The 14,208-nt window shown below is 46.0% G+C and overlaps 1 protein-coding gene across 1 annotated transcript; it reads right to left on the bottom strand.

Annotated features, from left to right (window-relative positions):
* Positions 1-7,377: 7,377 nt before the first annotated feature.
* On the bottom strand, positions 7,378-13,698 carry LGALSL (galectin like). The gene is made up of 5 exons (XM_082480549.1): positions 13,628-13,698; positions 13,388-13,459; positions 13,110-13,198; positions 12,474-12,651; positions 7,378-9,794 (listed from the first exon to the last, which is right to left on the bottom strand). Exons 1-5 carry the CDS (start codon positions 13,658-13,660, stop codon positions 9,651-9,653), a joined length of 516 nt encoding a protein of 171 aa, XP_082336675.1. The 5' UTR covers positions 13,661-13,698; the 3' UTR covers positions 7,378-9,650.
* Between the last annotated feature and the right edge of the window lie 510 nt (positions 13,699-14,208).

Consider the following 14,208-nt stretch of genomic DNA (forward strand, 5'->3'; position numbering starts at 1 on the left):
TGTTGTGCAATACGGACACCCCAAACACTGCCCGCTGGCAGCTGGGACCCAGGACTGAGCCCTTGAAAGATAGCTATAGATGGCCATCAGTTCTCTTTACTGGTACAGAGATGTAATTTCACGTGTTACGGGACCAGGTAAAGCAGGAGAGATATGCACACTCTGACCTGCAAATGCATCATCTCTTCATCCTGGAAAGTGAGATTCTGCTTTTTACCAGCTTCCCTTTCACACTGGCCAATGTGAGCCACACAGCTCTCAGGGGACACTGTTAGAGGGAAAAACGCTGTGATTGTCAGTTGCTTAACTTCTGAGCTGTTCATTCCTGCCTTTTCTTCCTACCCCAAGCAGTGCAATGTTTGCTGGCACTGTCCAGGAATTCATCTGTTGGCATTTTAATATGCATGTGTACGATCATCCAATTGCTACAATTACACTGTGGGAATCTTGTTTCTAAAAATACACCAGTCTCTGCTGCTCTCCAACACTAGCATGTGATAATGTATTGTGTTCCCTAGTTGCCAGTGACACGCAGGATGAAGGTAATCAATACAGCTAGTAATAAAGACAACAATTATAATTACAACTGATTTCCCTTTCACTTAAAAACATCATCTTCTAGCCTGCATTATCACAGCTTCAGCTGTACAATGCATTAAAACAATCACGTGCTTCCCTTTGCTAAATAGAATCCCGTTATTTTGCCTGAGAGCATCTTTTGAATAGCTCAAAGAGCTTAGGTTTATTACAGGAACCCTCAACCAGTTCATACGCCGGCAGGTGCTTGGTTGCTATCAATCAGTGTACTTTCACTGAAATTGAGAGAGGTCTACCTGTTTGCATCACTCAGGATGTGATTGCTGTATTTTGTCTGGGAAAATGTATGTGCGCATCATCTTTTGAATTCAGGTGTAGCAAACAACTCCCTGCTAGGAAACCTGGTCTTCCATGTTCCAGCTTCTTTTCTGCATTATTTAAATTGCAGGTGAAAGCACTGTGAGTCAGTGGAGGCTACAAAAAATTGACGGAATGTCATTCAATTTTTACTATTTAAAAAATCATATTTTGGAAGGATTTTGGATTACAAATAGCCCTTCTGATCCCAGAGGAGCTACTCACAGTGTATGGCATTACTCAGTCTTACTGTTGGATAGTCTGTTCCAAAATAACGTCTGCCTGGGGAGTGAAGGAGGGCCTGGGAGTCTGAACTTCAGTGTTGTAGCCAAAAGTCACAGTGTTGAGAGCAAATCAGTGTATTTCAAATTACAGCACTGATTGCTGAGAAACTGTTATTACGTCTCTGTTCTTCTCTCTCCCCACCTCTAGTATAACAGCAGCAATACTAGAAATGGCAAGCAGCATTTGTGAATTAACACGAATTATAAAGTTTGTCAGTGTTTTGAAGTTCTTCAGTGAGTGGCGCTAAATAAAGCACACCTTGGTCAGTGTCTGTAGAGGACGTATAAAGCTCTGAAGCCAGAGGAGAATTCCTCTGGCTGTGGGGTTTCCAGCAATGGTTTTCTCTTGTGGAGAGGACCCTCAACCTCTAGGAAAAGGCAGTGGAAAGAGAGGGGAAGGGATGTGGAAGCTGTAATAATCCAGAGCTGCTCCCAGCTTTGCCCCTCTGTCTGTTTTGTAGCCACTGTAGCTCATTGTATCTTTCTTCCAAAAATGGGGTGTAAAAGAAACCCCACTACTCTTGTTGCAGCCTTTGTACTTTTAAATTAAAATATTTTGTTTTCCCCTGGAGATTGTAGTGAATCTGTTGCTTTTCCAAGAATGTTTCTTCTACCTAGAGCCATATTCTGTCCTTAGTTTGGGGCTGGGTCTCTTCTAGACGGTGATTATCTTTCCCATTGAACAGAAAATTTCTTAGAGAGCAGCCAGGAAAGAATCCTCTTTGCCTCTTTGAGCATGCAGTGCTGGAGCTGCTACTGTAGCTTGTCATACATTACAATACTGTCAGCACTGGCTTTTCTCCCGTCACAAAGGTTTTTGGAGCCAGGCGAAGGCAGAGCCACTGAGCACTCCCGGAAACCTCCAGCATCTCCATCAGTGCTTGGCAACAGGCTGCTCCGCAGCACGGAGCTCTGCCTCTCTGCTCGGTTGAAGCAACTCCTGCCCATGGCCTCTGAGCACCGAGAGAGCATGGCTCTTTGCTGTTAATAACAGATTGCCTAGTACCAAAATCCCCATTTTCTCTGCTGCTAAGATTTACTGTTCATCTTCAATGAAGCTTTTTCTAATTAACCAGGCTTTTGTTCCTACCTTTCAGTGTCTCAAGGAAGCCCTGTTCTGCAAACCAGGAGTCAGCATAGCTCTGTTTCACTGTCACTTCTGACTGCTGAGGGGGACTTGTGAGTCTCCTTTTCTGCCTGCTGGGAAGAAAGCCACTTTCTTCTCAGGGTCTTCCACTAAATCATGCCCCCCGCCCAGCATCACAGCCCTGGTCTAGCAAGGCACCAGTGTGGAAACTGAAGCCTCAAAATCTGAACAGGATGAGAAATGTGTAACCTTTGCAGAATGCTGGAGCCAAGATGATGTTTCAGAGCCAGCCTCTATTCTTAGAAGAGTGATGAAAGTCATAATTCAAAAATAAGATCCAGTGCAGTGCTAGCAAAGTGTCGTATTCGTGGTATTCCTGTGAGTAAATCCCTGAGCATGAGTTGGCTTGACTTCAAGCTCAGAAACACTCCACCAAAGTAAGGCCCAGCTGTGAGGTGTCCATAGTGCCGATCTGAATGGGAGAGAAATACACATGGCACTTGCCACATCAGGTGCTCTCAGTGGAGTGGGCAATCCCTTCCCTTTCTTCCCCCCAAACTCTTGCCTGTAGTTTACTCAGTACTACAGGTCAAAGGAGAGCTTTACAAGGGCCTCTATAGGACTTAGCCAATGCAAGTGGTGAAATTTGATGTATATATTCCCCCTTTTGAAAATCCTCTCAGGCACTTATGTGGCTGCGGTTGTTCTGCTGTCTAGTGGAGACTAGATGCTGCATTTACACCATTCACAGCCATTTCTGGTGTGCATCTAGGTTATGTAATGCTGTGTTTGAACTCGGAATCTCTAGATGTCTTAACATACCCCCTTTTTAGGGTCATGTATAGTAAACAAAGGGCCAATTTCAGGCTGGCTTTGAGCAGGGATGGCCACCAATCCATGCTCATGGGTTAGACCTGGGATGAACTGTGTGGGGAACATCTGATTGATAGTCATTGTATTGGGAGAAAACCCACAGAACAAGCTGCATTCAAATCCTGTTCATCTGCTGCTTCAGTGCTGTTTGGATTTTGAGGTTTCCCTCAGAAACCTCACTCATTTGTACAGCCACAACTAGATGTAGGGCCTTATCCTTTCCCGTTTGGGTTGTGCAGAATTTTTCCAATAGCTTTAACAGAAAGAAGCGGAGACCTTAAAGTTTCCTCTTGCACTTACTCAGGTCAATCTGAACTTTAGTTAGGATCATGCCAACAAGTGAAACACTGGATCTCATAATAACATATCTCTGGAGCTGATCTGGTGTTTTTACTCACCATGTAACCCTCACCCATGAATCCAGTCCCACCAGAGTGAACTTGAGCGTGTGTGTATGTGTGAGTTACACTGCTGACGGGCGGTTTTATCCTATGCAAAAGAAGTAATCGGCCATTGATGTCTCACGTCCTGGCTGTAAGGTCCGAGTCGTGCCTGTTAGTTCCTGAGGCTTACACTGCCCAGTGATGTCAGCGGGAGTCTTGCATGAGTAAGCAAGCTATTCTTTCCTCTAATGAAATTATTGTTCTGTATAGTGTGTTTAAACTGTAAAGGAGTTTTACACAAGCTGCACGTCTCATTCCAAAATTTCACACTACAGTTTTATGAGGGAAAGAGTGAGTTACCTCTGGAAAACAGGCAGAACATAAAAGAAGCCAGAAATTAAAGAAGTCGACAGGGTGTGTGGTGAGCATTAATAATTCAGATAAAAGACAGAACAACTTAGTGAAGATTTCACATTTTATTGTTTTTAAAAGTTCATTATGAAATTGGCACAACACATAAAAATAGATCTGTGATGAATGATACATATTACTATTATTGCCCGGTTATTTCGTGCACACCCTCACTTTTAAAAATCAGAAGGTGATGAATATAAGACATTTCATCAGCTAACTGTGAAACCAGTGTTACTGCTTTCTGCTTTCTGTTGATTCTGTCAAATGGATAATGCAGACAGAAAGTCCTCTATTCATACTTAAACTCAGTTTTAGAGTATGCCCCAGCTGAAAATAACTGGAGAGGGAAAGCTAGAAATACCCCTTTTCTTACGGACCTATTTCCATGAAAGTCAAAAGGATTTTTGCCATGGATTTTAAAAGCAGCAGGATATAGTTATTTGTTGACAGGCGGACGGAGAGGCCTAGCAACAGAAGCTAGGGAGGACCTGTGGCAAAGTATGAGTTTATTATTTTGATCTTGCACACGCTGCTAAATCTCCTTGTTGTAGTAATTGTGTATGTTCATAACAGCAGTGATTGCTGGGAGGAGCTGGGAGGGTGTATCAAAGCCAGATAAAGCGTCTGCAGCTCATTTTTTCTCCCCATTTGTGTTGGCCTTGGTTCTAACCCCACACACCATTCATTGCAAAGTGACTTTTACTGGTGTGCCTTCTGATCCACGTCAGAAAACCAGAACAATACCCACGATTACAAAAAATCTCACCCAGGTCACTACCTGTTCCTAGGCTTGTGTGGCTTTTCTTCTTTCTTTCTCTGCTTATCATAGTGAGCATTTAGGGCTGTCCTCAGCCTGACTCTAGTTCCTCATACTGTCATATCAATTCCAGGGATGCTGGGAGGTTGCTTAGAGCCACCACTAACTGGCTCTGCAGTTTTGTGCATTAAAAGGTCGCTGTAACCAGCCGTAGTGTGGAAAGCAGCGCTGTGGATTTCTGCAGGGAGCACCTCTCGTGGATGGGAGGCAAGATGAGCCCCGCATCAGATACACTGACTGAATGTCTGTGGCGGAAAAAAATACCTTAGCGGCATGGCTATTCCTGTTATTTATTTGGGAGCCTCTTTCAAAGAAGGCAGGTAGGAACATGAACCCGTTCATGCTTTTCAGACTTGTAAGCAACGCTGGTTTTTTGCTGTGTCCTGGTATGGGGTTGCAGAAGGTGTCAGCCAAGAATGTGGCAAGTGCCCATCCCTGGGACACTGTCATGCAACTCCACAGCCTGTGCTCTTGGCTGGCTCTGAAATGTCCACTACCTCTCTCTGAACTCACGCTCCGTTAGGACTACAGCACATTCATGCTACCCCAACACTACCACCAAGCTTGAGAGTGCTGTGGCTACTCATTTCTTGTTTCCTCTACAGTGAATAGTTTTAAATCGCAGAAGATAAAAATCTCAGTGCTGCTCCATACATTAAAATCTCAGTGCTTCAGTCTCAGCCTCACAGCGGGAGAGTGACAGGGGTGGAAAGCTGGCACAGCAGAATGGTGAATCAGGCTCTCCCTTTGGTTTTCAAGCTGTTTACTCAAAACAGCCCTTGAGAAAGATGCTATGCCTCAAGCAGATGTCACATTCAACCGGTTTAGCAATATTACGCCTATTTCTTCTCAAGCTAGTCAAGGAAGGGAGGGAGAATATAATATATGTTAGTGCAAGTTCACATAGACAACATATGAATATTTAGTACAAAATGTTCTTTCAAGGTGGGGCAAACATTTCTAATTGTGACACGAAAAGAAGGTATTTTGTAACAATTTTAACAACTTGGCTGTGAAAAAGCATTTATGTGAAATATGTTTAGACACAGACTACCTCACATGATACTGAAGTATTTCAAGGCTCTTTCTGAGTAGGCAATAACATTTTTTTTTTTTTAAATTAAATCAGTTTTATCACAGCCAATTCCAAATGTAACTAAATAATTTGGTCATGGGTTTTTTGGTTGTTTTTTTTTTTTTTTTTTTTACTTTTTTCCTCTTTGGAAAAAATAAAGCTATGCTAAGTTGAGGGATTCCACTCCACATGGGTTTTACCCATTCAAGGCTTCTTTCATTTCAGAATTCATTTCCTCATTCACAGGAAACCACAGAAATACTCAGCTAATAAATTCTAGCATAAGATTTCAAAAGTTGGTTCACACACTCACTTAGTCCTGAAGAATTGCAGCTTCCAAGAAGCTCAGACTATTTGTCCCTACTGAAAAACATTTTGAAAACCTGGCCCAATTTGGAAACAGTCTTATTTCGGGTCTGGTGGGGCTTATATCCAAAATGAAGATCTGAATAATCCCTAAATTGTGGAGACCAAACAATTCAGATGATATAAATTTTGCAGCGCAGTCTCGCATCTTAAATGCTTGGATTTGGCTCAAAGTCCAGCTGAACAGAAAAGTTTAAGGCCTCGGTTTTCTCTGACTTACACTGTGCATAAAAGTGTTCGGCAGTAGCTTCTGAACACGATCAACCAATGTAAGCCAAGCACGTGTGGAACAGCCCTTGGTTGTATAGACATCATCATTCTTTCGCCCACCATAGGCTGGTACTGCCCAAGAGCAAAAGGCAAGTGAAAAGGCTTCCAAACTGATGTTAAATAAATGTGGAAGCCTTAACAGTGACGTTCTGCCCTTTCCTGAGCTCTCAGCCAAACCACAACCCACCAGTAGTGAGTTTGCAGCCCTTCTTGCCTCGAAGCCTGGCTCAGAAACCACAATAGGGCAGAATCAGGTGGTGGGCACCGTGGTTGGTGGAGTTATGCAAAGGCAAACCCAGAATTGGGTTCAAAAAAGCATTTTCCCGAGACGGAGAACTACTGGAGCAGGAACAAACAGGAGCGCCCAGCATGGAGGGTGGGAACAGAGGCAAGGCAGTATCACTGGGCCCTTGCTGCTGACAGAGACATCACACTTATGGTGGTGCATTGAGTTCATCTTATCGTCAGGCACTGTGCTGCACCCAGCCTATGCAGGATAGGAGAAGTCCAAGGGCTGTGCTAACCTACTCCTGCTACCAGGAATCCTGAGCAGCTGAAAATTTAAGTCAGCCAAACGGCTTTTTCTGGGCTACAGTGAAGGCATGGAGGGGAAGTCTCTACTGGTGTTGTGGTCAGGGAGATCCCTTTTGGTTTTGTGCTACTGTAGGGTCATGGTGCTACTTAACACTCTCCAGCCTCCTACTTATGGCCCACTGGACTAGCACGACAGCCTCGGGCAACGGCACTGCATAAGCAAACCTGGCTTTACAGATCTAGCTGGAGAAAGCACTAGGCAGGGAGGGTGCGAAATATCTCTCCAAACACAATTAATCTTCTGCCTGCATCCCCTTTGGAACCACAAACATTTCCAAGCTGGAGAAAAACCCAAACACCTCATGTAGAAGCACCTTTCCCTTGGATTTTTATTATCATCATCATCACCATAATTTTTAAGAATATATTTTGTACCGAAACACTGTCAGCATTCTTTATACAATGGAAAATGACACAGTCATCATGTAAAAGAGTAAAAACAGAGCAAGATAGGAACATTTCATATCAAGATTCAATTTGGAGTACAAATAGAATCCGATGTACAACTTAAAAGCCACACACCAGATAAAAACATCATCTGGAAAACAAAAGGTTCTCTCTTAATTTGGAAAAAGGAGGAAAAGTCAGGGAATGTCAATGTTAAGGCTAAAAATTCCATTTTAAACTTGTATTTTTTAGCTGGCAGCCTGATTCTTAACTCGTCTGCAGCAGCAGCAATGCTCCCCTAGCTTTACAAAGAGATTTGCACTTGCATGAAATAAGAATCAGGCTTCTACGCTGAGAGGACTCTGATTGACCCCAGCAGGCTTTGGACTAGAGCCACAGTTGGAATTTCAGCTTGCAGTCTAAGGCTTCTTAACTGCAGGCCAAATTAGCGCAAAATGAGGCTTTACAACTGGCATTCTACCCGTAACTTTGGATATTCCAGTTCTGGTTGCTTTAAACCACAGCTTTATTGCAGGTTTAACATAGTTCTGTTTGTGAGATTCTCTCTCTCTTTTTTTTTTTTTTTTTAAATACTGTGCTACAAAGGATGTTTTTGTATTCTGTGTCTTAGAAAGTCCCTATATTACATGTTTTCAAAATTGCCTAAATATATGTTTATATCATGATTATAACTACTCAGAAAGACCTGCTATAGTCTATTGTGAGCAGCCAAGGAAAAAAGTGTATTTAGTCCTAAATAAGTCAAGAAAAGTGGCTGTGTTCATTTATAGTGTAGCGCAATGACTGTGTTTATATAGCTATACCTACTATTTTAAAAGCTACTTGAAAAGTTATTATTCATGTGCAGTAGCTAATTTTCAAGCATTAATAACTTGGCTGTCTAGACAAGTTTTAATTGTCATATCAAAGGCCGAATATGTTCTCAAACAAGTGCAAAAAATCTCCCATCTCCCTTGGAGAGAGGCTGGTTCTCTTTTTGAACTAAGAGACTACCAAATTTAACTTTTTCTCAGGTTATGAAAGCACAGTTAAACCTACAAAATTTGCTGTTTAAGTTTTTAAAACAGATCGACTTTAACTCAAACCTATCCTGTGCAGCAAAGTTAGTAAGCCCTGAAAAACAGTTTCTAGTGAATATGCAAAGAGTTCCTCCCACCCCCACCAACTACCATGCCTGCATTTTCCCAGGGCCTAGAGGGCTCCATTTAAATGTAACTAAATGTTCGATAGGAAACATGTTTTTTCAAGAATGATATGTAAAGTTTACCCAAAGAACCTAAGACATTTTGTACATTCAAAATGTTTACACTTTGCTGTTCTTAACTGTCAGTAAGATTGTTCATTTTTACTAATAATACATACAATGAGTATAAATAAATAAACTACAGATAAGCTTTAAAAATTGTATTAACAATACATTGTGCAAAAACTCGTAACGATCTACATTCTATGCAAATACCCTGACTAAAATATACAGGCTGTGTCCTTGCACCCTCATTCAGTTTTTGCACAGTCCTTGGGCCAAATCAGCGTCTGGGAGCAATCAGCAAAATTCCATCACAAGCCATGGAGGTGATGCCGATTTACACCAGCAGAAGAGCTGGCCCCCAGGTGTGTGCAAAAATCCCATAGAAATCAGTGGGAATTGTGCTTGACTAAGGACTAGACAGTTTGATTGTACCCCATTAAAGTGAGCAGGAGTTTTGCCATTGATTTCCATGGAACCAGGCTCAGGCCCCGGGTAAGGACGTCAGCACATGGCCCTATGTTGTGCTACGCTACTCCACTTCAGTGCAGAAACAATATTTGCAAAAGAAAAACTTTTTTTTTGTGTTTGTGTGTGTGTGTCACTGCTGTTCAGTAACCAGTTTTAGCACTGCATTTCAGAAATTGCCTTTCTGTGAGATTTGAAATGAGACTGCGAGTCTCTCTGAATCCATTCCAATTTGATTATCCAGCACAGGTGAGCTAGTTTGATCCAAGAAAAACGGCTCAATGTCTATTAACCAACAATGTTCTTCATTAGGATAAACAACAGCCCGGTTCATCGGCACAGGAGTGAAGAACTGCATGCAGAAAAGGAACGAGGCAGCCTTCCTACCATAGCTGTGTCCAGAGCCGGCTGTCACTTCTCCAAACGGACAATGGCACTTGAGCTGGTTTGGAATCTGCAGTCCTAACAAGCTCAGCCAAGTTTCGTAAGCTGAAGATCTCCGTTTATCTTTATCGTGTCAATTGCTGACAGTGTTTCGATACGGTGGTAAAAATCAAAGAGCTGATGTCCATCCACAAATATTCTAAACCGGGGATGCTCGCAAAGTATCTCAACCTGTAAAAACAAAATGACGAAGCATGTTGTTCACAGTGTAACTGGGAAGTTATTTCACAGCATACAAAGAGCACTCCATTAGCCTTCGAGTAGTGTTGGTGCGCTTACACATTTTGCTACTTATGTACCACGTAACAGCCAGACCAGTTTGCCCATACCACACCAGTTGCACTATGATGGATCTACTCTTACTTTACAGGGATATTAATCCAATCTCACGCTGTCCTGGTGGGAAGGACTCTGGAACCCAGTCCCACTGGTATCAGGGAGGTTTTGCCTCTTGGAATAATGCCAGAAACAAACTCCAACTGCTAATTCCAGGGGGAAGAAATTGTATCTCCGACTCAAATCTTGCATTCCTTGCTACAGATTTTTTTATTGCTGCAGAACAAAGGGGCAGTTCCCTCTGCAATGCTTTCCACGCTTCCGTTAATTTACTGGATGGGAGTAAACACGAGAGGAGGGATAGGTTTGCCCTCCCTTCCCACAGGTACTCGCAGAGCCGCTGCAAAGCTAAAAAGCTTTTACTATTGTGGCTGCAACCAGCCCAGCACTCCCTGTTGGCCTAGACTCCACACTGGGGCTGCAGCAAGGGAAATGCGGTGCAGGATGGCTTGAATTCAGCTAGACACTTCGCACGAGGCACAAAGAAGATCAGGGAGGGACACAGCTCATCCCTCCTGCCAGAGCGCTGCAGAAATGCTCTGGAAAAGCAACAAAGCCTGGAGCTGAACAGGCTTGGACAGGTCGGGAGATTCCTGATGTTTGGGGTGGCTTGAGAGTGTGCCCTGTAGTTAAGCTTCGCTGGAGCTGCCCTGGCAGCCAAGGGATACGAGGGCACAGAACACGCGCTTCTCGTACAGGCCGTTGGAGACCTCCAGGTCCAGACAGGCTAAGAAGAAAATCTGCAGGGAAGCCACACGTAAATCCTGGGTCATTTCAAGAGGCTGGTAGTCTGGAGTGAAGTGCTGCTTCCAGGCACTTGACTCTGCTAATATTACAGCGTATAAAAACAGGAACGGGGCCAGCAATAAACCCAGCGAGCCAAAGCCTGACTGACTGAGGGCACGTTGCAGTGGGAGAAGTGGCAGCAGACAGTCCGGGAGAACTTAAGCTCCTGGGGACCTGGTAGCGCACCATGTACACAGGGACGTGCCCGTGCTGCTGTGTAGCTCCTGTGTCACTGCAGCAGGTGCATCCAGCCTCAGGCCATGTTATGTAAAAGATATGGTTAGCCTCAACGCTGCTTACCATCCTTTTTTTTTTTTTTAAAACACCCTGGGCCACGTCAGAACGATAATTGGACTGGATCACAAGTAATTGGCAAGAACACTTAATAGTCTAATTTATTCACTGAGAGGGAGACCATCAAAGTCAATTGGGGGCCTAAATTCCATTTGTGCATTTGGGAAAGAAAATGAGGGTGGAAATAAAAAAAAAAGAAGAAAAATAACAACAGCTCCCTTTCTACAGTATCTCATGGCAAACGTACAATATTGCTGTCCTCTAATGTCAATTGTCATTAGCGGGACACCCTCAAAACCCGCTCTGGGTAATTTGTCTGGCCCATGCACCACCCACTGCAGCACTGCTCTTGGCCAGAGCAGGACCAGGCCCCCCAGCCCTTTCAAGTGCATTTCCCACATGCACCAAAAGGGCATTTCCAGCTCTGATGGGAGAGTTTGTAGAAGCGAGTAGGAGCGCAACCGATTCCCAACAAAACCAGTCATAAAGACCCTCTCAAAGCCCAAGTATCTGGTGAGACGGTGAGCTTTTGGGGTTGGGGGGAGATTATCTTGGGGGCAAGATGGATTAGGAGAGTTTGGCAGCTGGTCAGAGCATCGGCATTTAGCCAGAGGGGCCAGCGAGGTTTCATAAGAGGGGCAGGGAGGAGGAGGAGGGTTTTTCTGGGTCAGCCGCGTGGAGAAGGCATGCAGCCTTTTTCCCCCCCTCTCGATGTAGTGAAGCCGCTGAGAGAAGCAGCCCTCTGCAGCTGCATACTTTGTTAGTCTTGATTTGCAAAGACATCTTCACATAACCATAAACACCACAGATGGGAATCTGCTTCTAGGTCAACCCAGTCCATCCCCTGCACCACAGCATTTCCACCTACACCACTTTCAAGTGACTACAGACTTAAATTTGACGGGAGATTTAATCCCAGGCTTCGGAAGAGAATACCACTATTGCTTAGCTGTTTAATCTGCTCACACGAAGAGCTATGGTCAACCTCAGCGTAACATCCCTGGAGACAAAGGATGAACACGATCCTTATTAGCCGCACTAAATTGCAAACACCGCGTCCATTTAAAAAAACATCAAAACATACAGCAGTCCCTCCAAGTATTTACATTCTCCAGTAATAACTCATAATGCACTAATAACATAAAGATACTTTTTTTAATTTATAGCTATAAAACTAAGCTGAGGAAGTGCGCTTTGTCACGCGGTATTACAGCCTCCCACTTGTAACACCCCGCTGAGGTATTCACAGCCCCATCTGAACTGCCTGCAGCAGCGGGATCTGCGTGCAACTCCTGATCCATACAAACAATTCTGCAACTGGAGGGGCACAGGCTAGACCGCAATTTCACGCAAGGCAAGTCAGGTTCTGCCGTGACTTTTGTCATATTACACTTTATTGGATCCGGTGTGTGCTGCTGTCATCCTGGTACTCACCCTAAAAGGCTGGTCCGGTATAAATGGAAAATAAGGAATAGATGATTGCTCTTCCCCCCATTCTCCAGCAACACAAGAGTTTCTGACAAACTGTCTGTCTGTAAACACGGCTTTCAGTTCAATAGCTACATCCGCAGGAGGATCTTCCGACTCCCCGCAAGTCAGGCTGATGCCGAAGCTGCAACACAAACAAACCGGCTCTCATTCACTCAGAAACAAGCAAATCGGCCCCAAAATGCCGCCAGTCTCATTTCTCAGCTTATTAAAGCCACTGACAGTATAGCGGCAGGGGGGTGACAGCTCCCATTCAGGGAATGCTCCAAAAGCTCAGCAGGGACAAGATCATGGTTATAGTGTGTATATATATATGTGTGTACATGTGTGTTGTGCATATATATATGTGTATATATATGCTCCTTTACTCCCAAGTGACACGTCGGGAAAACAGAATCCCTTAAAGAAATGCCCCCTCTATGGGTCAAAGGAGAAATCAGCACTCTATATTTATAACGATAAAAATAATCCTTCTCCAGAAAGGAGGGATGTGTGTGGTCATGTGTGTCCGTGCGTGGGGTTCCCCCCCCCAACTCGCCCCCCTGATCCCCCCCCCCCCCCCTTCCGCCCCGGCTGCGTTACCTCTCGGGGTTGAGGTCCACTATGCCCATAACTAAGATCTTCTTTCCTGGCCTCATTCCTCCTTTGATGTGCCCACAGAAGGGGACGATCTGGAAAGGACAGGGGGAGGGGAGGTGGGGGGATGACCAGGGTCACTCGGCATCAGCAGCGGCCGCCCTTGCGCAGCCGGGGGTAAAGGGTTTTAAAAAAACCCACAACAACAAACAAACCCAAACCACAAATAAACCTCCACCACCCCCCCCCCCCAAAAAAAAAAGACCCAAATAAAGGTGATTTACCAAGCGAGGGAAGTACACATCAGCTTGCACCGGGGATCCCAGGGAGTTGTTTAAATGCCCGTCCTCTATTTTCTGCAGGTAGAGAGGAGAGCGCTGAGGCTGAGGCGTTCACGGCCCCTCCTGGCAATCCCCTTCCCGCCGTGGGGGGGGCCCTGCCCGCCCCTCACCTTATCCCCAGCCCCATCCGCATCCCGGTCCCCGTCCCGGAGCCCCGGGAATGGGGGGTAAAGCGGCACTCACCAGCGCGTCCCGCTCGGCTACGGTCCCCGCCATCTTGTGGAAGCGGCGGCGGCGGCGCTGGGGGACGGGGCGGAGGGGGGACCGGCGGGGGCGGGGGAGAGGAAGGGAAGGAAGGAAGGAGGGGGGCCGTGTGGCAGCCCCGGCGGCTGAGGGGGCAGCGGCGGAGCCGGAGCGGAGCCGGTGCAGAAGTAGGAAGGCGAAGAGGAGGAGGAGGAGGAAGAAGAAGAAGAGGAGGAGGAGGAGGAGGAGGGGAGGTGGCCGGCTCTGCCTCGCCCGGCGGGGAGCCCAGCCCCTGGCCCGGGGGGGAGCCGGGCAGGGCGGGGGCTGCGGCTGCGGCCGCCGTTTCCTCCGCGGTGGGGCCCGGCCCCGAGCCCGGAGAGACACTCGGACCCCAGCGGGGAGAGACCCTCGGCCCACCCACCCCCCTCCCCGAGGGGAGACCCCCGGCCCGGCGGGCCCGGCCCCGCTGAGGGGAGGCGGCGGTGATGGTGGTGGTGGGCCCGGGTCTAGGCCCTGGCAGGGCCCGAGCGGCCTCCGGGCTGGCGGCGGCCCGGGGCCCCCCTCACCTGGGGCCTGCAGGT

The sequence above is a fragment of the Vanellus vanellus genome (assembly GCF_965231255.1).
Source record: "Vanellus vanellus genome assembly, chromosome: 3".
NCBI classification, from domain to species: Eukaryota; Metazoa; Chordata; class Aves; order Charadriiformes; family Charadriidae; genus Vanellus; species Vanellus vanellus.